This window comes from Oenanthe melanoleuca, chromosome 1 (assembly GCF_029582105.1).
Source record: "Oenanthe melanoleuca isolate GR-GAL-2019-014 chromosome 1, OMel1.0, whole genome shotgun sequence".
Classification (NCBI taxonomy): Eukaryota; Metazoa; Chordata; class Aves; order Passeriformes; family Muscicapidae; genus Oenanthe; species Oenanthe melanoleuca.
In genome coordinates this window covers 47,275,612-47,300,308 of record NC_079333.1, presented here as the reverse complement: position 1 = coordinate 47,300,308, position 24,697 = coordinate 47,275,612, and the positions used below count along the sequence as shown (strand labels likewise).

Below are 24,697 nucleotides of genomic sequence, written 5' to 3'. Positions count from 1 at the left end.
AACTAGTATGTTCGAACTATTACTGCAATGAACTAGTAATTACGCAACAGAACACGATTTTGTTCTTGTCCAAAATAACATCTCTTGTCACATACTTTCTTTTTGCTGGACTATTGTTATCTATTTTAGGAAAAACAGAAAACAAATGGATTGCAGAATGGAGATGGTTTGACTGGTAAGTTTATTCTGTGGTACAAAAACTGTATAAAATTCTTATCAAAGGATTTTTCATTACCAATGAGTGATAACACTCCTCTTTGTGCAAAAGCACAATCATGTGATAAATGAATTTGTGCTGCCATCTATTGTGTCTGTGGTCCACAGACCTGTGGTTGCTATCATCACTTCACTTTTCCTCATCTAAGTGCTAAAATTGCCTTATAAAGTTTCTCACATGAAAATATTCTGGAAATTAGCTCAAGTTTATCCATTCTATATCAAAATGGTGTTTAGCATGACATAGTCTTTCTTGAGACTTCCCTGAAATATGGAGTATCTTCAAGTTAATTAAATTTCATTAGCACTAAATGTTGGCAGCATGATCATAGAATCATGGAATTATTTAGGTTGGAAAATGCCTATTAGACCATTGAGTCCAACTGTTAACCCAGCACTGCCCAAGTCCACACTAAACCATGTCCCTCAGTGCCACATCTACCTGCTTTTTGAATGCTTTCAGAGGTGATGATTTTACTGCTTCCTGGGCAGCCTGTTCCAATGCCCAGCCTCCCTTTCAATGAAGAAATTTTTCCTAATATCCAATCTAAACCTCCCCAGTGCAACTTGAGTCCATTTCCTCTTGTCCTGTCACTTGCTTTGTGGGAGAAGAGACCCCACCTGGCTCCCCCTCATTTCAGGCAGTTGTGGAGAGCAATAAGGTCCCCCCTGAGCCTCCTTTTCTCCAGGCTAAACACCCCCAGCTCCCTCAGCTGCTTCTCATCAGACTTGTGTTCCAGACCCTCCCCCAGCTCTGTTGCCCTTCTCTGGACACACTCCAGTGCCTCAGTGTCTTTTTATAGTGAGGTGCCCAGAACTGAACCCAGAACTTGAGGTGTGGCCTCACCAGTGACGAGCACAGGGGAACAATCACTGCCCTGGTCCTGCTGGCCACACTAGTCCTGATCCAGGCCAGGATGCCATGGGCCTTCTTGGCCACCTGGACACACCTGGCTCAGGTTCAGCTGCTATCAAACAGCACTTGAGGTCACACACCTGAGCAGTAGATATCAGGGTTCATGTGAAGCTCTGGACTTCTACACACATTAATTCCTGCAGTGTGGAGGTTATGGGCTGCTCGTTGTCTTTTTCCATTATTTCCATATTAATGCAGTACAATTTCACAGGTTCAGTAACAAGTTTAAAAATATACAACAGTAGTTGCCTGAAAGCTGATAGAATTTGCTGTCTAAAATAAGAGAGAAGTTTCTCTGTTTTAGAAGAAAGTCTGCTTTTGGAGAGGCAATGTTAGAGTGGGAATAGACACACATATGCATGGATGTTGTCTCTGACTCTCCACCCCCTATGAGAGACAAAACTGAAAGATTTCATTTCTTTTATAAGCCATTTAGGAGGCAAAATCAAGAGGATTATGATAAAATAAAAGCTTCTTCTATAAATATCCTGACACAACAGAAATGGCAGAGTTTGTAAGATAATTTCAGGTGTTTTTTGTTACAGTTTGTAAGTTCTTTATTTTTATAGATGATATTATTAGTCTTGAAGATCTAAATAAAAATAACCAAGAGAATCAAGACTCTTCTGAAACACTATCAGACATGGAGCTGTGTCAAGATGTGATAGAGGAGAACATCATAACCTGTACTGGCTGTCTGGATGCTGCATTTCATCAGTCATGACTGACTGTCTTAAATTCTGCATGAACAAACAGGTAATCAGTCATCTTGTGAATGTTTCACTCTTTTATCATATTTGACCAAATATCTAAAGAATTGTTACAATTTTTAAGGTGCATTCAGTATCCCCCAATTCACTTGGATTTTAATTGAATTGGGGTTGAGGGTTGTTCAGATTTTGTTTCTTTCAAGCCTGAAGGGAGAAGAGAAGGCAGTGTTTTGTTATTAAAAATACATGATTTTATTTTTCCTCAGAAATCTAGAGTATGCATGCTGAAGTGAAAGCAGCAGGGTAGGATGCCTAAGAGCTGGAATTTATTCCCATTTTGGTTGCTGTGACAATCTGTTGTGAGTCATCACAGTCCTACTTTCCTTGTCTTTTCAGCATGGAGAGTAATGCTGGCTCCATTAAGGGTCTAATTATGAAAAGAACTCCATGAGTAACAAAACAGTATTTCACCAATTTATGAAAAAGTGGCAGTGGAGAAACAGTAGCAGGAGGTCACAGTAAGACTCCATGTATTGAAGTGTTAAGTTTTCATTATTGTTTTAATTTGGTGTGACAAAGTGTGCTATCATGTTCTTGCTTGTCTCATGAATTTTTGAGCCCTTTGGTAACGTGGCAAAGTTTCTTTGGTTTGTTTATGAGAGATATTGTGGGAAGGTTGAGATAAGAAAGGATTATGAGTTCCAGCAGGAAAATGCTAGCTTAACTTCTCTATCATTTGCTGCCAGTTGTTCTTTCCAAAATGGAAAATGTAGTTTTTAAACAAATAAATGGAGGTAAGTGAAAGTAGAATAACTTGTGCCATGAGCAAACTGAGCCAGAAAAAGATTGCATATCCTGAGGCTTAAATTGTTCCTATCCAGACATCACAGGACTGCTGGAATATCATCCACATGGGGTCTGGTCAGGGGGTCTTTGTCCCCTGGTGCCCTGTGCCTGACCTGACCATGCCTCCAGTCGATGGCTGAAGCAGGAGTCAAGGAGGCAGATGTGCACTGTTGGGACTGTTACAAACATGGAAGTTTTCACAGTGGATGTTCATGTCAGAGGGGAAGTAGCTGAATATTTTGGGTTGGATTTGAAACCTCTCAAATGGGGTTTGATTTGATTATATGTCATTGATGACAAAAAATGACATTGCAGGCTGATTAGCTGGTACCAGCTACCAATGTAGGAAGATGAAGGAGATCTCTGTGCACCACATGGCCCAGAGGGCACCAGTCTCACAGGTGCTCTCAGCCCAGATCATTAATAACATCTGGTAGCAGTATTTTCCTCTTATATAATCAAATACTACAATATTGGGTAAGCAAATAAAAAATATTTTCACAAAATACTTAGACCTACACCTGCTACTAATTTTTAGAAGCTACTTATTTATAATATTGCTAATACAAACACTCTAAAGGCAGGACTTTGGCTTATGATCCTAACAGGATGTCTGTGTGGGTTTGTATCCTAAGCTATTTTCCAGAAATGTCCAGGTTATTGATTAAATATTTATATGCTAAAGAGATGTTTCCTGCCATCTTCCTGCGAGAAAATTGTGAAATACGAGATCTTTTCCTTTTGTACTTCAAGAAAGACACATGCTAGCAGATTATCTTGCTTTATTGTCTGTACCTTTTTATGGTTGCTGAATCCAACAAACTGTTTTTTCCCATTAGATTTACTCCCTTTGTCTGTCTTCCTTGCTTCTCCCAGAATTGTTTCAGTCTTCCCCTCCTGCTTGTCACAAGCACAGCAGAAATGGCCCAGAGCCCTGTGTGTTTGTGACCCAGACACTGTCTGCTGCCAGGAACCCCAGTTTGTTATGTTGTGGTGTTGCAGTCTAATGCTCTACTGTGTCAGCCTGTATTAGTTTTATGGAATATAATATGAGAGCAATGCAGACTTTGCCATGAAAGAAGATTCCCCATCAGTGTTTGGCTTAGCAAACTTAGAGAACTGCAGAACTTGGTCATTGAGATCTATTTTGGATGGGGTGATGGAGCTGGAGTTTTATTTAGGGGGTTTTTGTTTTGCTTTGTTTTAATTCAGCATCTGAAATGAGTGAAAGAAAGTCCTGAAGGCTGTTGGAGGGAGAGGATGAGACACCAGAGGTCAGGTGGGTTTAGGCTGCTCTGGAGTTGGGATCTGCCATCTCAGACCAGGTTGATGCAATGGGTAACTGCTGCCCAAAGTGTGAAGTGCCCTTCCTCCCAGCCCTGCTCCAGATAGCAGCTCCAGCACTTGCTGCCTGACATGAAGGCTATCATTTAACTCACCAACCCCACAGCAAACAAATCAATAATTTCTGCTGGACTGAGGCATTTAGATAAGCTGCTGTAAGGTCCAGCTCAGTGCCAAGGCTGGGGCAAGGGAGCAGATGAGGTCGTGCTGCTGCTGATACGAGGAGAGAACGTGCAGGGTGTCCTGTCTGGGCTGCAGTCAGCTCTGATATCAGGGCCATGTATTCTGCAACAAAACCTTCAGGTGGAGGACTCTTTTAAGCTTTTACAAATGTAGAATGTTAAAAGAATTAAACCAAGAAAAGTACGTGGAAAGAAAGAGGCATGTCTTAGGGTTTTCGATTGGCTCATGCTCACTGTCAGGCACAGGATACTGGGTGAGTATTCCAGTGCTTCCACAAGGTCTGCATGCAGGCATTGTAAAAGACAGGTGAGTTCTCCTGATGGATAGTGCCCCTGGCTTTGAGGGATAAGGTTGTCTTGCCTCACCACAAAATAATTCCCCTCTGGTTGCTGATTAAAGCAGACTTGCCAAGAATGATATCCCAGAGTGCTTGTGAAACTGTTCAAGTGAGCAACTGTAAATGTTAAAATGGATTTCATTCCTTCAAATGTCAGGGGGAAAATAAAAAACTAGGAACATTGAGACATTCCCACCAAAAGATTTTAAAATCATAGGGAGAGCTAATATGATCACTTTGGTCCCTTTAGATTGGAAAGCAAACTGAGCATTACTGGCCAAGTACAACTTCATCTGTTAGCCAGATGAACATGCTTCTGTATTCGTGTTGTGTAGGGGTGTTTTTATTCCAATGGGAGGATGAACAGTGTTTCTCTGTGAAAACAGGGTTAATCTCGAGTTTTAGTGAGAGCTCCTTATTGCAACATTGGCAGCACATCAGTATTTGTTCTGGAGATTAAGCAAGAGTTCCCAGTTTGAGAAATGTCGAGATCAGTGAAAACAGCATTATTTTGGTGCCTAGAAATTCTCCTTAGACCAGGACTCACAGATGCCAGTGCAATAAAAATGTCTGTTCAATCATTTATCTGCAGCACTACTGCAAAGCAGAAGCTGGCATATTTCTTTCTGAAGTACAGCAGTCAGTAACTCCCTGCAGGAATACTTCTTCCACAACAGCCCTGAAGGATGTGGTTTTGATGGGACAAGTCTCTTAATAACCCTGTGTTATCACTCCTCCTTTCCCTGGCTGTGCTATTCCTAGCACTTCCCTTTGCTTGTGAGTGTGATAATGCAGCTCTAACATCTAATGCATGAAAACATCCAAAAAGGTTTGGTCTGGACTATGGCAATGACATGAATTGTCCTAGAGCCCATGAGATCAGCAGGACACGGGCAAAAAAGCAGGAGTGTATAGCTGGGACAGACAGGACTGGCTTTTGGCTAAAATGAAAAAAGGATTTGTATCTGCAGGATACAAAGCAGACTAAAGCTTTCCAGTATTGCCAGTCTTCCAGTATTGCCACAGAAAATATCATCCCAGGGTCAAACCTCTTCCAGCTGCTACTTTGATACACAGATAATAGTGACAAAACTTATCTGTCCTTTCACATTTAACCACTAATAAACAAAATGAAGCATGAAAAAGTGTGCAGAATTGTGACTAGAAAACCTCACCTGCCTTTTGCAGTGCTTACCAAGAAAACCTGGCTCAAAAAATCACTTTAGCAGAGAGTCTCATTACCTGGGGGACCAAGAGCTGCCCACAGCAGTGTTTCTGGAGCTCTCAGGAAAGAGCAACAACTGGGTTGTGCAGGTGCCTCGCACAAACTCTGTAACGGGAAAGCCTGAGGTCCTGAGTGCATGTAACAGGGGAAACAATTCACATTGTAACAAAAAACTTGAGATGCATCTGTACTATGGTGGTATTGGTTGAAGAGCTGCTCCTTATATAGCGTTTGTGACCTGAAGAGAAAAAAACCAATCCACTGTGTTACTCTTCTCCTTATTTTTCAGCTTTGAGGTGCCAAGGTCCTTATGTCTCTAGTTTTGATATCAATGTTCTTACTTCCTTTTCCACTCTCCTTGCATTCTCTTATTTTTCCTTTGTTTTCCATTGTATGCTTCCTCTGCATTATTTTTGACTTTTTAAAGAAATAACCAATGTGTGAGTATTAGAAACTGTAAAAAACATTGGACAGACTTTTCTCAGTCTGAGGGCTGGATTTCAGTTAAGTCTTTTTGCTGCCTCTGCTGTTGTGGAACTTCAGTAGACCCTCTTTTTTTTTTTTTTTTTTTTATTTCAGAAACTTCTCGCTTTGACTCCACCATGGAAGGACTTCAGTTGGCCACCAAGGATTTTAAATATGAGGGATGACCTGGAAGAAAGAAACCCCTGTAGATTTTTTGGTTTACAACTTTGGCCACCTCCCCCCAGCACTGCCTCCCGTCCATGTAATAATGATCAAAATTGAGATAACATTGTGTATGGCAAAAGGTCATTTTCTGAAGTCATTTGGGATTTACACTTTCTCAGTACATCCTCAAGTGTGGTATAAAGAGATTGAGAGTGGAGACCAGAGGCATCTGTCACTATGGACTGTGAGCTTCAGGCTGTGGTGTTTAATTCACCTGTATCAGCATCCAGGATATTGCCACAGAAGCAGGCAGTGATGCTCACCTGCAGGGAATGGTGCTTCTTAAGTGTCTTAGCCTCCTTCTGTCTTCACCCTCAGTCATAATTGCACCAGTCCCTTTACAATCTCAAATGGTAAAAATCTTCATCCATCATTCCTGTTCACTCATCCAGGGGTGCACAACTTCTCTCCTTTTCTCCTGAAAGCAGGCTTTATGCTTCCCTTCACCTAGACTCATTTGGGAATTTGGGGGAATTTGGGACTATAGAAACAAGAATATTTCACTACAGAACTGATTCAAAAGTGCTAGAGGAAGGGTGTGTATGGTTTGTGGTAGACTGAGTAGATGTATAACTAGCACTGGTAACCAGTGATTTGATGTTTCTACCAGTGGTGTTGGAAATATTTTTGTATGTAGAGATAGACACATTATAAAAAGCAATTATGAGTTGTGCAAAAGACCTCATAGGGAGTTGGAGTGACAGGAAAGACAACTGTCACCTCACTTAACAATAAAAATGTGAGAAAAGATTGAAGAGAAGCAGGAAATTTGGATGTGTCTACTTGTCAAAAATAATATTTTCCACTTGTGCAGTTTGCAGATCCAGAATATTTCTCCATTTATTCTTTCATCTCCTCTTCCTCACCTTTCCCTGCATGTGTGTATACATCAGCTGAAGAGCCAGGATTTGACTGAACTCATGCTGAAGCTCCACCATGGTCGAATTTGCTGATGTGTCTCCACTTAAATACTGCACCTACATGAAAGGAGTTAACCATGTATGTATTTCTAAATTAATGTCGTACCACTGGTGAAATTTTTCAGGCTGAACTGTTTGAATGCATCTCCCATGCACGTGTGTGTGTCTTCCTTGGCTGGAAATGTCCTGCTTTCCCACCAGCAGACTGTACAAAATGTAAAGGGGAGGAGGAAAGGAGTTCATACCTGCCATAACCATGGCTTCAGACTTCTGTATTTTACTAGTGGCAGCAGACAAGTTAGTTTGATTTCAGGAAAATGTCACTCAAGGATTAATACTGTCTTCCTACTTCTGTTTATTGAGCGAGAAATCTGAATGCCTCTATCTTCTGTTACTGAATCCTGGCCTTCTAGAATGCTTGAAATAAAAACAGTTTTCAAAATCTCACAGTACTCTTGTATGGGCAAGTCCTGTTTCATCTCTTAGTAGAGTGTTGCCAGTTTAACTTTGCTTTAACCCCCCTCCCCAGTATGTACGAATTTCATGTTTTCTGTCTCTTCTTTCCTGCCACATTTTCTCCACTTGCTTCAGTTAGCATGGGTGTGCCATGTCCCTGGGGAGCTAAGCTCTCTCTCTGGCTGTGAATACTCTCTTTGGCACTGTTTGGAACCTCAGAACCTTAAGCTCCAGCATTGAGGTTTGGTGGTGCTGTGTGCTTGGGGCACACCTGGGGCTGGCTCCTAACCAAGCTGGGCATGATGCTGTGTGTAGCTCTGAGAGGGGGGGTGTGATACCACTCCAACTATTTTTGGTTTTACTGAAAGCTGTAATTTCTTTGGCTTCTTTAGTGAGCAAGTTAATGTAAATCAGGTTTCCTTTAGAGGACAGAAATCTTTAAAACTTCATTTACTTTCTCTTAGGATAATATGTTTGAAAAAAAAAAAATTAGGGTGGTGTACGGAGCATGATGCACGGGGTCATTTGCTCCGTGCCGGGCGGTTGTCTGGCTACATCCTCTTGGTATCCTTGCTGCTTCTGTGGTTGAAGAGGATTCCCATAGCTCGTTACAAGGGAAGGGACGGGCGGCGAAGAATTCTCCGAGCGTACCCGGTGGGTGTTCTGAAACCAGCCCCACTTCTCTTTCGGGCTCTGATGATTCATTCCCTCTCGAGCCTGCCCTGTAGCTCGCAACACGGAGAGGCAGCACATGTGACTGGAACGCTGTCAGCCCTGCCTTGGAGAATTTGGGGAATAATCCTGACTTTAACTAGCTGGAGATGGTATCTCGGGCCAAAGTTCCGGGTCTGCAGCGAATGCCGTAGCCGCCCGTCCCTGCCCGTGTCTGTGCTCCCGGCAGCTTTCGCTTTCGCGGGGCAAAGTCTCGGCCGCCCGGGACATGGAGGGACGCGCATTCCCGGCCGGCCCCGCCCGCGGGGGCCGAGGGGGCCGGGGCCGGGGTGGGGGCCGGGGCCGGGGCCGGGGCCGGGGCCGGGCTGCGGAGCGGCTCCCGCGGGCCCCCGTTCCCGTTCCCGGGCGGGCCCCCGTTCCCGTTCCCGGGCGGGCCCCCCAGGCCGGGCCCGGCCCCGCGGCCGCGGAGCAGCGGCTGCTGCAGGCGCTGGGCGGGCTGAGCCTGGGAGCCCCGCGGGCCGGCGGCAGGCTGGTGCTGCTGCGGGGGCTGCCGGGCGCCGGCAAGAGCACCCTGGCCAGGTAAGCGCGTCCCGCCCCGGGCAGTGCTGCGGGAGCCGTGTGCCCGCCCCGCTGTCGCTGTCGCTGCGGCCCCGCCGGGCAGCGCTGCGCTGGGCTCGGGGGAAGCGGGAGCCTCCAGGGAGCCTTGGCCGATCGCAGCCGCCCGGAGCCCCCCCGGCTCCAGGCTGCCCTTCCCGGGCACCTGTGGCCGTGCCTGGGTGTCTGGGGACATCCAATGGGATGTGCGAGCTCCTGTTCCGAGTGAGCGGTACCTGGTGAGATGGACTGATCACCCCGACCAAGGCGGTACTTGTTCCTTGTCTCAAAGATGCCAGATGGCTTTCTTTTTTTAATTTTTTTTTTTTATTTTTTATTTTTATTTTTTTATTTTTTGGTGTTTTGGGAGTTTTTCTGTGCTTGATCACAAACACGGTAAAACACTTCCTCTCTCTGGCTGAAAATTGACAACTCTGACAGTTCTGTGTTTGTAATGTCCTGTACTCCTGCTCAGAGCTTTAGCTACGTATAAAGAGAGCAGAGGAGACCACTCCACTCTCCCACTGCTCAGAGGCTGATTGCAAATAGCGGGGGAACACAGTGCTGGGAAGCAGCACCGCAGTCGGTGTGACTGTGCAGCTGTAATTTGGTATCACAAAATCTCACAGTCTGGTATCACACAGCTGCCAGTGCCACCCCCTCTCTATCAAAAGAGGAACATTCCCTGTTTTCTTACTCTGCTGGGTTCTGCTGAGAGAGGTGGCAGCCCAAAGCTGTGTGATACCCTGGGTTCATCTCCAGTTCTCTCTTCTCAGTGCAACACTTCTCTGTCCCACTGGGCTTTCTCCCTCACTGCACTTGGGTTCTTTTACAAATTGCTAAATGCTGTGTTTTGCTCACACCCAAAATACACACCTCTCCCTTCAGAGGCTGTGTAAGTGTGGGCCTGCTCCTTCAGGGGGATTTGTGTCTTCTCACAGCACAGTAAGAACATAAAGGTTTGGGGGCATATTCTCAGGCAGTGCAAGTGACTGTACTTACCTGTACTATTTAGGGCAAAACACAAGGTTAATTGTTAATGACATATTTACAAAATCAGTTGTAAGTGTTGTTGTAGTAGTCCTCTGTGAGATGAACATTTGAGTATCCTACTGTTTCTAGCCCCTGTTTATTGCATAATTGTGTTTACTTGTTCAGCAGCACACAGATCAAAAAGCAGCATTTAGTACCTCTCCTTAACCCTGTCCAGACTGGGAAGGACTGTACCAAGAGAATTCTTTTGCTGTTCTCACACTGCATACCTTTCAGTATTGGTAAATGCTGTGTGCTGCACAAGGGAAAGCTTGCAAAAAATAACTGCAACAGATAGTGCAAGATCCCACTGGAGGAGGAAGGTGGTTGTTTATTTGCAACCTCATGTAACCTTTGTAAACTCATTTTATTATAACTTCAAGTTTATTTTCTCAGATTTTATTCACTCACAATATCACAACTTAATACTTGCATGCATCAAGATGCATGTGCACAGGTGGTCTGTCTGAAATCAGAGCAGACAAGGACCATCAGCTGTCCCATCCTTGCTTTCTCTGCTGGGTTGCTCTCAGTTGGTAGTGACAGGGTGGTTTTGGCCAGGTCTGCTGTGCCATCTCCAGCCAACAGCTCCTATACTGCCATATTTTTGCCTTTGAATTCTGCTTACTTGGTGCTTTATGAATCTTAGGTGGTTTTTTTCCCCCATTATATGCATTTTCCCATTTTGGGTGTCTTTGTCCTCTGCCCCTCTTGGGACAAGGGGAAGGAGGCAGGTGTGGAGAGGCTGGTGTGACCTAGTGGCCATCCTCCAGCTCTCAGAGCAGGGGTTTTCCTGTGGCAGGTCACCAGTGCTGGGCCTCAGCTGAGTGCTGGCCTTGAGGGTATAAACAGTTCCAGTTTTATTGCTGTTAATGATCTTGGCTGTTGGTGGCTACCTTTGTTTTAGCCTTTGCTCTGTTCTTTCTTCTGGTGAAAAGAAATCTACATTCATTCATTCTGCATATCAGCCAGTATTTCTGTATTTCTGTCACAACCTCTACATCTTTACAATGCTCATGAGTCTCAAACCATGAATGTTATCACTGGTGATACAGCAACCCAGTGATAACTCAAGTTAAAAGGCTCCTTTTCCATTTGTCACACAGTTCTAGGAAAAGATTTGAACCCATGGCTTGTTTCCCTACCTTTCAGTGTCACTCAGCAGAGTTTGGATACAGAGTTTGTAAGCTTTAGTTATGGCATTTTTATTAAAATTATTTCCTCATCCTGGTTGCTCTCAGCTCAGAGCAGCCTTACATTGGCGTGGATCAGTTCAGGTCTGGTTTTTGGTTTCTGGTAAAGACAGCAAAGGACCCATGTGTGGTATTTGAGCAGTCAAGCCAGGACGAGGAGTTGGTCTGCTCAACACCAAGATTCACACCTTTCCAGCAGCTTCACTGTTAAGGATGAGCTTCCCTCAACCATTTTAGGTGGTCCCAGCTACCTCCCTTTAACCATTCACCAAATGTCATGGAAGTGTGAAGGAGAAGGGGCAGCTGGGAGTCACATCTCCATCAGCCTCCTTCAGGTGTGTGAGGCATCCTCCTCCTGAACACTTTGTCCTTACATCCCAGTGCAGGCTCTATGATCACACTGAGGCAACTGCTAAGAAAAAGGCTATCTGGCTGCTAGAGTTCTGAAAATGCCACCCAGATTTAAGTGAGCCATGTACCAGCTCATACCTGCTTCCCCAGCAAACTCTGCATTGTACAGCAGCTGCATTTCCAGCTCTTCAACAGCACATTGCTGTGCTGCACAGCTCAGCCTGCACCTAACCCTTTATTGAACACTTTAACTCAAGCACTATAGGCTGGGCATAATCAAACTTGTAACTTTTCAGCCACAGCTGTTGATTTATTGCTCGAAATGAGCTTGTTCTTGTACTCCCTTGTGAAGCACGGAGCGAGTAATCTTTCAGAACAGGAGGGGAAAAAATGCTCTGGCACTGAGGCATCCCTGCTTGGCACAGTCTGTGTCTTCTCCAGCTCTCTCTGCTGCTGTTGTCTGGTTTATCCCAGCACCTCTGGTCCTGGGCCAGCTGTTCCAGCATTACCAGCTCCTGACCTCACTGTAGAACTGCAGTTCTGATGGGTTCATGGACTTCAGCTCTGCAGCTCCTGCCTCCAGGCAGCATTGCACTGTAAACATTTACCTGTGTGTGACACCACTGCAGGTGAGTCTCCTGAGTGCTTTGACTGAATACCACACGAGCCTGGTGCTGTACATGGTTGGTCCCCCACAAAGAGGCACAAAGGCACAGTTCTGTTCTGCCAGCAGCACCTGGCAGCTCGGCCAGGCAGAGTCCTTGGGGCACCAGCAGTTGTTCAAACACAGTAGGCAGTGGCAAGTGCTGGGCTTGTGCTCTAGTTCTCACCACCCTGCTTTCCTGCTGAAACAGAATGGTTTTAGACACCTTTTAAATGCCACAGAACACTCAACTGTTGGGAAGAGTGGCCAGAGCAAGTGGTTGCATGTGGTGCTGGTACATCCATGTTCTGGTCTCTGATGCACCATTCTGTGGCCTTCTGAGCACTGAAGTTCTTTCCTCAATCTGCTATCAGAAATCAATTTATTTTCAAGTTTTCTGGTGGAAAAGTATGGTAACCTATGGATACAAAGTGCATGATGCTCTATCCTTTGCTAAAGAAAGGTTTGCTGCTGTTTCAGAAACTACAAAGAATAAGAAAGTAAAAAGAGAATGGGGGATGTTTCCTCTGCTTAAAATAAATCTCCTTAAATCCTTTTCTCCTCACTCCTCTACAAGGTGAAGGAGAGGTACTATATCCACTGCAAGATGAAGAGATATAGAACTGTGCAATTACATGTCCAAAGCAAATTAATACTGAACCTTTCATGGATGCTGCATGTCACAATGCAGTGCTTCCAGTTCACTGGCTCTTTAAAAAGTGCTAACATAGATCCTATGTATCCTTTGATCTTGCAAAGAGATTGCATTTTTCTTTTCCCCCTTAGTAAGCTTTGCACTTACTGACCTACCAGCAGTGGGTAATTTTTATTTTTACAGGGCAGTTCAAGATTTATTCATAAATAACCATGGTCACAAGCCTTCCCATTTTGCCTAGCTGTTGTGTATTTTTCTAAAATACAGGCATTTTAATTGCTTACAGTGATTAAGAGCCTGATGTGATTATGCAGGACCTTTCTTCTAAACCAACCTGAGGTCCTGTGAAGATTGTGGAAGGCTCATTTCATAAAGAACACACAAAAGGGTTCTTGATGCCCTTTAGAATGATAAGGGAGAGAAGAAACAGGAGTTTTGTCAGCTTTGTGAGCAATATGGAAGGGATTACAGAAAACAGCTGTTAACTTCAGCCACAGTTTGGTTGTTTTGCTAAAAGTTAAAACCTGCAAAATAAACAGAAGGTAAACCATCCTTTTTCCCCCACTTCATGTTTTCTTATGTTGCTGTTAGCAGGAGCTCATTTGGTATGAATATAGCAAATGTGGCAGTATTTCATGGCTCTCAGCCCATTTTGTCCGATATTTTTCCTCCTTTGAAATGCAGGTTTTATCTACTTTAATTGTTGATGTGAGGACTGTAGACTGAGCTTACAGCTATTCACCTGCACTTTAGATTGCTTATGGGTTAATATCAAAGCTCTCAAAGTGTTGAAAATTCAGTAAGGTATGTGCTAAGGAAATGGATTTTAAAATTTTCCCTGGTTAAGAACATTTTCTAAAGAAATACTGAACAAGAAAAAAAAAGTACCGAGATCTTTTACTAATGTGTACAATTTTATGTGCCAATTAGTAGCTAAAGGGACAACACATATTTTAGCAGTCAGCTTTTTAGAGAAGAAATTGCAATGAGTAAAGCAGTGGGAGAGGTGAGATGCTGAATCATAGTGAATGTATCAGGTTATCCACAGCAGTGACCAGATAAGCATTAGGTGTTGCTGTGATTTTCATTATAAGAATTTTTTGCCTGAGGCCAGAATTAAAGCAACAAAATTTTACTGTTTGCTAACAGTTTAAAACATTACTTTTCTTAAATCAGTTTGCCCAGCAGTAATTTTGTGAACAAAACATCCCTTTGGAGCTGGAAAACAAGGACAGGTAGGTGCTGAATGATGCATGACAGGGTGCTGCCCAGTCCTGGCCCCATCAGCACCGAGTCACTGTTCCTGGGGTGGACCCCACCACAAAATAATATTAATTAATCAGCAGATGGTAGAAGCTACAGTGGAGACAGAGCAGAGTCAGAAGCTGACCTTTATTCAGCTAAATGCACCCTGCAGTCCTAGTGAGGAGGTGCTGCTTGCAGGCAGATTGGGTACAACTGGTAAGTACATGGTTGGAGCAGAGCTGGATGACAGAATTAAGGTTGTTCTGTCTGTGTGCCTCTTCTTCTGCTGATAATCTAGAGACACCTTTTCCCTTGCTCTTTCCCACAAAGATAAGACGCTGAGAAATTGTTATTTTGCAACTTTTGGGGATGGAAGGAGAAGTGTTTTATTAGGAAAGCTGAAATGAGTCACAGGGGCTGGAGACCATGTGTGGTGTGAGACAGCAGGGCAGCAGCATTCATGTCTGAGAGACACAGACATGTCTCTCACAGGGTTTCTTGATTGACCTTTCTTCTTTTTTTTTTTTTTTTACACCCAAGACATTCCAGGCCTTAGGAAGACAGGAAATAGAGGGGTGATGCCATGGGCCTTACCTGACTTCTTGCAGAGACTCCCCCTTCCCCTAACTCTTCTCTGATTGAAAAGAAAACAAAGAACAGTTATGTCTATAGATCCAAAAAATTCTGGGTTTTACACAAATGGGAACACAATCATACATTAAGGTGTTTGTTTGTTTGCTTGCTTGCTTGTTAGTTTTGGGGTTTTTTTTGTGGTCTCTAAGGCAGAGGGATGCTTCATATTTAAAACTCCACACAAGGCAGCACTTCCTTCCACCTCCAAGAGGCAGTGGCTGCCTGTGGTCAGTGTCCAGCAGGACACACATCCCCTCCCCATGGCATCCCTGGCCTGCAGGAGCACTGCTGGGGGACACACACCCCTGTGAAGGGAAGTGGGATTGCCCAGAGCCACTCACCACAGCAGTCTACTTTATGGATCTGCAAATTTATCTATAAAATATTTTTATAACCTCAGATTTGTTTATAAAATTTGTTTAAAAGCTGAAGATATATCAATTACTCAACTCTACAAGAGGAGGATTAAGTGGAACAGGGACAAAATTGCTTAAAATAATAGAAAATATTGACTTATCACTCAGATACTTGTTTATAAATTAAAATTTTTAAGAAGTGCTACCTACTTTACAACCAGAAACCACACCTTCAAGCTCCATTTCTTTTTTCCTATGTGTCCATCTACTGATTGCAGTACTTCCAGATCCTTTATACTGGGATTTTTCAGATGAAGCACTGTGTGTATTTGCAGAGCACTCAAATAGCTCGTGATGTAATGCTCTCTGTTGAAGGGTGTTACCAGGTACTAATCCTTCTTTCACATTTTTTTTTCCTACAGGCAGCTGAAACGTGACCACCCTGGTGCTGTAGTCCTTAGTACTGATGACTTCTTTGTTGAAAATGGTGTCTACATCTTTGAGCCTGACTTCCTAGAGGATGCACACAAGTGGAACCAGAAAAGAGGTGACCAAACTTGATCCAGGGGCTGTGCAGAATAGTTTTGTTTTTGAGGCTGTCTTTAAACTTAGCCCCCAGAATAGAATATCCCAAGGTGGTGTCATGAACTGCAGTTCATGGGGTGTTAGCTAAAAAAATACATTTACCACTTCTGATTTTATTTCTTCTGACTTATGAAAGGGAAATTTGTAAATGAAAACATTTTGGAGGTTGGTTTATGTTATTTTAGAGGAAGCACTACTGAATCTTGAGACCCTTCAGACACCAGCCCAGCAGCTGCTCCCTGCAGTATAGATTGTGCAGCCTTTGCCTCTAACTTCTGAGTTGTGTGTCCTGACCTGGAAGGGGGTGGGAATGTAAGATAGACAGGAAGGAAACTTACAGGCTGAGTTTAAGTTTGAGAATTAAACAGCCCAGGTCTCTACCCAATGCACCATGCCTTTATGTCTGTGCTCTGAAGGAATTCGTAGCAATGGCAAACATACTTTGAGATCACCTAACAGGGATCTCCTGCAAATGACAGTAATTTTTGGCTGTTGTGGGTTCTGTAAGAGCTTCAGATCAGCCAGAGGCTGCACCATAACAGCTGCTGGGCACTGACCTTGGCTCCCTTTTGGGTGGTAGCTGCAAACCCAGGTCAGCATGCAAGCAGTGGGCAAAGTGGGACACTTTAGGGCTAGTAAGGCCTGGCTCTGTTATTGGATGTATTTTAGCTTTACTCAATGTGTTACATTGCAGCACGCAAGGCCATGAAGAATGGGAAAAGCCCAGTTATTATTGACAATACCAACATCCATGCTTGGGAAATGAAGCCATATGTGATGATGGTAGGGAAAGCTCCAATTTATTGCTTTTATATGCCTAGAAATGACATTTACAAGGTGATCTGACTGAAAAGGTTCTTTACATGGCTAAAAATATTTACTTCACTTTTCCCATTGTTCTCTAACTATAGTTAAGGATGGACACTGTGATAAAGTAGGAGCAGAGGTGCCAATGTAGTTGTTTAGCTGGTCAGCTTTGTAACTCAGTGAAGGCAAAACAACTTGAAAAGATTAATGACCTTTGAACCTGCACTGCTACTTCTTGGTGATGAGGGCATCATACCCTTCCCCAGTAGTGACATCAATTGCACAGTTCCCAAACTATTTGCTGACAAATATATCAAGATATTGTTTATAATTATAGTTCATGACTTGTGAAAAACACACCATAGAGTCTTTGAAGTCACATTGGTGTCTCTTATCAGGAGTTCTGGCAGAGGTGGCAATTCTTTTAGTGCAATTTCATAATGTCACCTTTGTGTCCTTTAGGCACATGAAAATAGATATGAAGTTACATTCCAAGAACCGGACACACCCTGGAAGTTCAATGTTCAAGAACTAACAAGGTACATAGTTTTCTCTTTGCTGGAGTAGGCATCTCATTTCGTTGACATGCTTTGAGAAGTTCAGCTTCCTTCTCTTCATTTAAGGAAGAATGTAGCCTGGTAAATGACAATAGAAGGATTGTTGTGGAAAATTTCCCTTACTGAGTACCTGGTCTGTAGTGAATTCAGCCCTGAAAGAGCTTGGAGTCAGGCAGTAGAAAAAGCAACAAGCCCTGAAGCATGTTTTTGCACTGCAAGCTTGATGGGGCAGGAGCCCTGATTTTCATTCTGTATTTTGAGCAGCAGTCTCTTTTGTTTGGGCACAAACCCGAATCTAAGCACTACAGACAATATTCTGTCCTTAAGAATCTAACCATAACAGATGCTGTCCTGCTGCAGCATGGGAGGATGGTACATCAAGTGTGGGTAAGAAATGGGGTTCTAGGGGATCTTTGTAAAGATGTTAACACACACACACACATATATAAAGAATTTATCCACTCTGCACATATAGAGGCAGCTGAATGTTATGTTGACCAGTGGCTGCAGGGTTAATGCCTGTAGTCACTGAAAAAAATCGTGCAGGCTGACTTCCTAGAGCCAGATGTAAAGTGAGTTACAGGGGACAGTGCTCTCCAGCTACCAAATCCAGAAGATAACACATGCTAACTTGTTGGTGCAAGAAAACAAGGCATGGTGACTTCATTGCAATGGATAGATTTGTTTTCTACCAGCCAGGAGCTCTAGTCAGAAATTAATGCTGCACCTGTCTGTGTATGATGGACACGAATGGCAGAGGGCCAAGGCCCAGAGTGCTCATGGCTGCAGGAGAAGACAGGACATGGCAGATGAAGGATCAGGGCTGGGGACAGGTGAGGGCACCCCCAGTCTGAGCTGTCACAAGCTCTGGCCTCAGCAGCACCAGCCACTGGTAGGGGAGCACTGCAGGGGCACAATCTGACCATTTGTTGTAGGCAGAGCTACTCAGTAACTCGCAATTTGTTTTATTCAATATTTGACACACACTGACTTTTCACAGCAGCACTGTAAAGCTAATTCACATACACTCACTAGGGCACAAGTTGTGCCTTAATAGCACTGAGTGGCAAACCCAAAGATATTCAGGGTTTGCAAACTCAAAACCAGAAATTCCTGGTGGTCTTTGGGAAGGCAATTCCCACTAAGTTGTGGAGGGATTGTGTCTGGTGCTACTCTGGCTACTCTATCCAGAAAGCTCTGTGTGTTTGAGCATTGTGTTCCCCTCCCTCTCAAACTTGTCATTTACGAGTCTACCCTACACCACGTGTGGTGCTTCCCTACTTGCTCTCAAAGCAACAGCAGTTTGTGACCTCTGTCTGCTGCTATGTCAGTGTCTGGGCTGCATCTCCAGCTGTACAAAAGCTCACTGAGGCCAACAAGCTGTTAGTGCTAAAACACGGCAACATTTGTATAAAATACCACACAGTTCAGTACTACACAACTCTTATTTTGGACATTTGTCAACTTCCTATGTCCTGTCTGCCTCCCAGAAATAATGGCGCTATGTTTTTCAGCAGTCACAATAATATTCCTAAGAAGTAGGTGGAAGTGAACAGTAATTTGAAAGAAAAGGCCACAAAGAGATCAGTGGGGACCTGAAGCATTATGCTGATTTAGCAAACTGAAGACAACCTCTCATACACAGGCAGCTAAATACTTGTATTTTCTCTGTTGATTCTACAGAAGAAATATTCATCAGGTGCCCCGGGAAAAGATACAACGGATGAAAGAACAATACGAGCACAATGTTACCTTCCACAGTGTTCTCCGGTCTGAAAAACCAAGCAGGGATGAGGGAAGCTACAGTGGAGCAAGTGCAGCTCATGGCACAGGTCCCCATCCCAGCCACCTTTCTGCCTTGCCAAGGAGGAGACCTGGCACGGCACGTACAAATGTGACATTTAACTGAAAATGTGCATTCCTTGGTCTTTTAATCATCAGGTACAAGAGCCTCTAGTTTTACATTTTTTTGTAAACTGTTTTTTATTCTTGAGTTTTTCTACTGTATTTCTAAATTACTTTTATTTCCTACAAACCTTTAAATGGCATTGGCCTGTGATCTCACAGCTCTACAGGACCACTGTAAGAGCCCTGTATCCAGTATAAACTGTACTTCCTCTTGTCCTTCTTCCTCCAGGAAAATCCATTCAGGCACATGTGAAATGTACTGGCTCTACCACATGCCACTTTTTGGTGTTATTTTCTGCATTGCAGTCTGACGCTAGCAATAAACATTCCTAATTTATTTCTGTCTTAAGGCCATTGTGGCCAATTCTTTCCCCACACAACTGGCATTTCTTGCCATTTTTATGCTTTATATGTGACTGTATACACTTTTTATATCTCCTGTAACTTTCAGAGGTAAAGTGAATGATACAAAAAGTAGCTCAACCGATTGTAGAAAGATTTGATGCTGTTCCCTTTTCACTGGCTGGATTCATGCTGGTCTTACCTCACAGACAGCTTCTCCAGCCTGGAAGCAAAACACTTCAACAGAGCAAACTTAGCTCTTCACCTTGCCAAGACATAGGAGTTCACTGACCCCAAGATGGAGAGGCTCCAAAAATGAAACATTAGTGTTAGGCTTGTGCTTGTTAACTCCTAAGTGGGAACAGGGCTACAGGAGCAGCTCTGAACACTGAAGCAGAAACACAGACTGAGGAACTATTGCATGGCATTTTGCTCTGAATCAAATAATCATAGCTGTTCTTTAAAGCGTTTTTAGTGCTATATGGAAAGTCTGCAGAGAATAGTACAAGAACGGTGCCAGAACAGCAGACCAACATTTCAGGATTAAAGTGTTCTGTATGGTGAAAATAAGAGAACTTTTTATTATGCCCTGTGCCACTTTGGACAGCCAAACAACTATTCTAATGTTTCAGAGGGTAACAAAACTGATGGCTTTAGACTGAAACAAAGATCCTGCTGTAATGTAAGAACACAGAATCAATGGCTTACAAAAATGTCATCAAACCTTCAGCCACACTGAAGCTATTGTACAGTACATCTTTGTGAGAAGTGTTTACATACTAACTATTGCACAACTATTTTGCAAATGAAGTGGTATTTAATGAGTCTGTTTTTGTAATAGAACTTTATTAAATACAATCAAGTTTTAATGTACAAAGTGTAAAAATAATTTGAATTTGAAATATATACAATACTGTACATGTGCATTAGCAGCATTTTAAGGATTTTGGTCTTTGTAGATTCTGTTGGGTGGGTACTTTTGGGAAGAGCCTTAGCTACTTCAGAACTGATTTTGATGAGTTATTTGCTTCCCCAGTAGACCTGGAACTATTTCTGGATGAAAGATCATCAGATAAAGTAGTAGCTGTTGCAGTGCTGTTTTCATTTACATAATCCATCTTCTTTTCTTCTGGTAAATTATTCACGAGTGCTTGTGTATTAATCATTGCCAGTTCTTCATCTGCAACCAGGTCATTCTCAGCAAGATGGACAGTTTCTCTCACTTTTCTGCAAGGGGTGATATAGCCACTATGCTGATCTGTCACTTTAGGTGACTTGCTGTGCTGTAAACCCAAACTTCGTGGAGGCTGAAATGCTCTTTTAACAGATGGAGAAATTACTGAACATATTGGTGTCAGTGGTGGAGGAGCAGGTATGCAACTGAGGAAGTCCATAGCTTTTCTCTTTTTGCTGGTTTTGAGATGGTCTTCATTAACTGTAGCAGGTGAAGGTGCTTTTGCTGACCCTGGTGTGACAACTTTCATGCTTGGTGTGCTGGTTGACAAAGGGCTTGGATGCTTCATTTCAGTTCTAGAAGATATCTGGGTAAAAAGAGAAGTTTTATGTTGAATAGAATGCTCTGTTTCATGAACTTCCTCAATGCCTTCCAAAAATGGGGGAACCCCTCCTCCCAGTATAAAAACACTACATCATCAATCATATCCCATTTAAGGTTAGTTTGATATCTCCTGATGGTGATTAATATTATTCCTTCAAATGCTAATGATTGATAAATAACTGTTTATCTGTACATTTACATTTTGTTTCTAAGAGCTAAGCAAAATGTATGAGAATTTTTCTATGCCAGATGGTAAGAAATCAAAGCACTCAAAAGTCTTCTACTGCCTTGGCTATGTCCTTCACATGTGGTTGGTTAAATAAGTAAAAAGGAGAAAAAAATTGAAGAAAAACCAGAATAGAACATAGACCAAAAAATTTGAAGATAACAATACACACATGACAGATGCTGCATAGCAAATCTTTCAAACCCAGGCTTGAGAATACACTTAATATCTCATTTTTTTAAAGATGATTAATGCATTTAATAAACTATAAAGATATAAACTAGTTAGTCTATAAACTAAACCTTCAGAATTAAGCATTAGCCCTCCCTCTGAAATGGAAGAGAATGCCTTATAAGCTTAAACTTAGTCCCCAGGAATTGATATCACACCATGGTCTTTCTACCTCCCTTGCAACTCATGGCAGGAAAAATTTTTGTTCTTACTGTGCTCAGTACTCCACATTAGAAGCAACTCACCACCAGCAGCTTTCATGGGAAACTTGAGTACTATTTAAATCAACTTTTGTCAAGACTGCTAAAATATTTTTACTAGGTGATATCTCTTGCCTTTTGAATCCTAGAAATTTCTAGAAAAAGACCAGAAAGTAAATTCTCTCAACAAAGGTGAGAACTGCAAAATACCTTGAAATAAAAATGTACAGATCAAGATTTTTCCTTCTGTGACATTCACATCAGATAATCTTCACAGTGGGACCAAAGAAGCCCTAAATCATCTATAAAGAAAGGGTGATTCATTTTACTCACATCAAATTCAAAATACTTAAAGTATGTTGTGGAAACAGGCCACACGGGAAGTTTTTGTGTACTGTTTGGAGGAAGGATAATCTATCTCATGGCTCCTCCTGGGGAATAATCCTTAACCCACACACACAGAGAAAGCTTCTAATCAGCTTGCATTGCCCTGAAAAGACTGGATGAAGTGGACTGAGAAGTGAGACCATTCACCACAGCTATAACACCTGCTTAAATCCTTACTGCATGTACTGCCAGTACAAACACAGCATTAATTACCAGAAGCTTACCAAACTTTTATCCTCTACAAAGCTGCAGGAAGGAGAGGGGCTTTCCAAGCCACATCTGGGTGTAAGCAACAGATTTCTTCGTAGCAAATTCATCAATTTACTTTCTGCATCAGAGCAAAAGGAGGCCATGTTCTGTAAGGGAGAACAGAGTTTGCAATACAGAATAGTTGGCTTTCAAAGTATGTAAAGACTATATACACTACATTTAAGAATTTATTTTCTCATCATTATCCCACTGGAGTTCTATTTTATATCAAACAACCAACATAGAAGCTTGCTGCACTTTCTGTCCATGGCAGATTCCCTATTGACAGGTACAAGAACTTTTGCCAGCCAGAGATTCTGTGGCACATCCTAAAGACAGTGATGGATGAGTTGGGGAAAAAAAATCAAGACATTCAATCCTCCAGGAAAATTTCATTAACATCTTACTCCATCTCCCAGAAAATCCCTCTCAAATTCAGCCTTATGTGCATTACTTGTTTTAAAGATTTATCAGCACTAACAGACTTTTTGGTCAAGGACGTAACACAGCAGTAACTAAAACTAACCATCAAACGACACTTCTACGGGTTTACCTCTATCACACTTCTCAGTTCATTAACCTTCTCTTGAAGATAGCATTCCTTTGGACTGGCTGAAAATAAAGAAAGATCTCCAGCCAGCAGCACGGGAATTTCTGATCTGAATTCAGACTGCCACTGAAGGTTGCTTGCAGAAATGAGTGAGCAGCGGACAACTACATCTTCAATAGCCAAGTGTCTGAGATCTGTCCAGATCTTTATTGCCACTAAGTTATAGCTTTCATCAGATAAGTACACCACAGTAGTGAAACCTAAAAACAGGAAGAAAGTCTGAGTTAAACCTTTACATTCTTTAAGTAAAAGTACTGTGATTTGGATCTACTAAAAATAAGTCACACATCTTGAAAGAGCTACATGGCAGCCCATCTGCATGGTGACAGGTATCTCATGCTTCTTTCATATTCTACATCAGCTCCCTACTGATTACAGAAAACAACTCAAAATCTGTGTCTTTAAAAACAATACTCATATGGAACTTTTCCTTTTTATCCAGAAGGTTATCCAACTCTCCCTATCCATGAGCTTCAGTGCCTGAATTCCACCCATTCCATGACACTGTACACAAAAGAGGGAGTTCATGTACAAGCATGATGGTGTTTGTGCAGATGCTGAACACATATGTGAGAACTTAGGCCTGCCATTTATGGAAAAAAATATAAATATAAAAATATTTAATATAAGCTGCTTTTGAGCTTAGATCCTGCCTTACTTCCTGAGCTAATAAGCAGGGACAGTTTTTCTTCAGAAATACAGATTTATCTGCCAGCATGTCACCGTGATGGGCAGTATTAGCAGGTTTTCACATGCCTGAGATGCAGGTACAACACCAAGGTAACTGACTTTTGAAATAAAGAATTCAGTGTTTATTCAATGGGAGGACATGAACGTGGTCCACAACGTACCTGTTCTGCTAACAGAAATTACAACTCCGACTAAATCCACTTCAGCACATGGTGGCTGAAAAGCAGGATCCAACAAACTGGTGAATTCTAGAGCCTTTCTTGGAAAGAAAATCTGTACCAGCATCTCCTGTGACACCTGATGAAACACAAAACTTCAGTATTTACCACACTTAGAGAGTGTGATGCATTTTAATGATGCACCTTTTTGCACTTAAAGCACTTACTGGTAGCTGCAGATACTGAGTTTTCTTGGTGGCTGTTAACTGGATGTTGGTGGAGTCTGCCCTGCCCCTGGGCTGGGATGCTGACAGCTGGAAGATCCTGTAGCGAGCGCCTTCCTTCAGCAAGGAACACACGTCAGGCAGCGGGCGCCAGATACTCAGTACTGCTCCTGACAACAGCACAGTAAGCTCAGTTACCTGCTCAGTAATAATTCGAAGGCTTTTAAACAAAATAAATCAACAGTACTCCCTCCTACCCAAAAGCGCTAAACCAAGAATCAAACTGGAAATATTACCATGCAAGTTAAAATACCATTGGGAAACTCTTCAAATCTATGTATGCTGACCAGTTACCACACTTAGTTAAAAGTTATTTATAATTTTTCAAGAACTAACCTTTATGTTTTTCTTGCTTTCTGTAATCTATCACATATAATCTCCATACTGCAGACACGTCCCTCTTGTAACAACCATTTTCTTCCTGCTCTGCTGACTCTAAAGCCTTCTTGAGTTGTTCCTGCATCTGAGTTTGTTTTTTGTCATTCATCAGCTGCCTGTAAGCCTTCAAGGCTTTTAATTGGTCATCGCTGAGATATCCCTGCAACCAAGAGAAAATGAACTCAGTATCTTTTTTATTATTATTTATAAAAAAAAACACTGTCAAGATTTTTAGATAGCCTCTTTCTTGAGTGTTCATCTGTTAGAAGCAGTTTATTTCCAGGTGATATACAACTAGGACTTGAAATGA

At 42.6% G+C, this 24,697-nt stretch overlaps 3 protein-coding genes across 3 annotated transcripts in view; 2 read left to right on the top strand and 1 right to left on the bottom strand.

Moving 5' to 3' along the window:
• Positions 1-7,463, top strand: part of LOC130252314 (uncharacterized) — a 40,591-nt gene extending 33,128 nt beyond the window's left edge. The window contains exons 10-12 of the mRNA XM_056489802.1: positions 130-175; positions 1,702-1,888; positions 6,357-7,463. Coding sequence (XP_056345777.1) covers positions 130-175; positions 1,702-1,856 — 201 coding nt within the window. The 3' untranslated portion in view covers positions 1,857-1,888; positions 6,357-7,463. The remainder of the gene's footprint in view (positions 1-129; positions 176-1,701; positions 1,889-6,356) is intronic.
• A 1,129-nt stretch (positions 7,464-8,592) lies between these two features.
• N4BP2L1 (NEDD4 binding protein 2 like 1) lies at positions 8,593-20,334 on the top strand. Its single transcript, XM_056489678.1, has 5 exons — positions 8,593-9,094; positions 15,640-15,764; positions 16,497-16,585; positions 17,072-17,148; positions 18,850-20,334. The coding sequence occupies exons 1-5, from the start codon at positions 8,784-8,786 to the stop codon at positions 19,073-19,075; spliced, it is 828 nt and encodes a 275-aa protein (XP_056345653.1). The 5' UTR covers positions 8,593-8,783; the 3' UTR covers positions 19,076-20,334.
• Positions 20,335-20,411: 77 nt separating this feature from the next.
• BRCA2 (BRCA2 DNA repair associated) overlaps positions 20,412-24,697 on the bottom strand; it is a 34,421-nt gene continuing 30,135 nt past the window's right edge. Inside the window, exons 22-27 of the mRNA XM_056489551.1 lie at positions 24,346-24,547; positions 23,953-24,119; positions 23,729-23,864; positions 22,821-23,077; positions 22,243-22,374; positions 20,412-20,957 (exon numbers count right to left, since the gene is read on the bottom strand). Of these exons, the coding sequence (XP_056345526.1) occupies positions 20,412-20,957; positions 22,243-22,374; positions 22,821-23,077; positions 23,729-23,864; positions 23,953-24,119; positions 24,346-24,547 (1,440 nt within the window). The remainder of the gene's footprint in view (positions 20,958-22,242; positions 22,375-22,820; positions 23,078-23,728; positions 23,865-23,952; positions 24,120-24,345; positions 24,548-24,697) is intronic.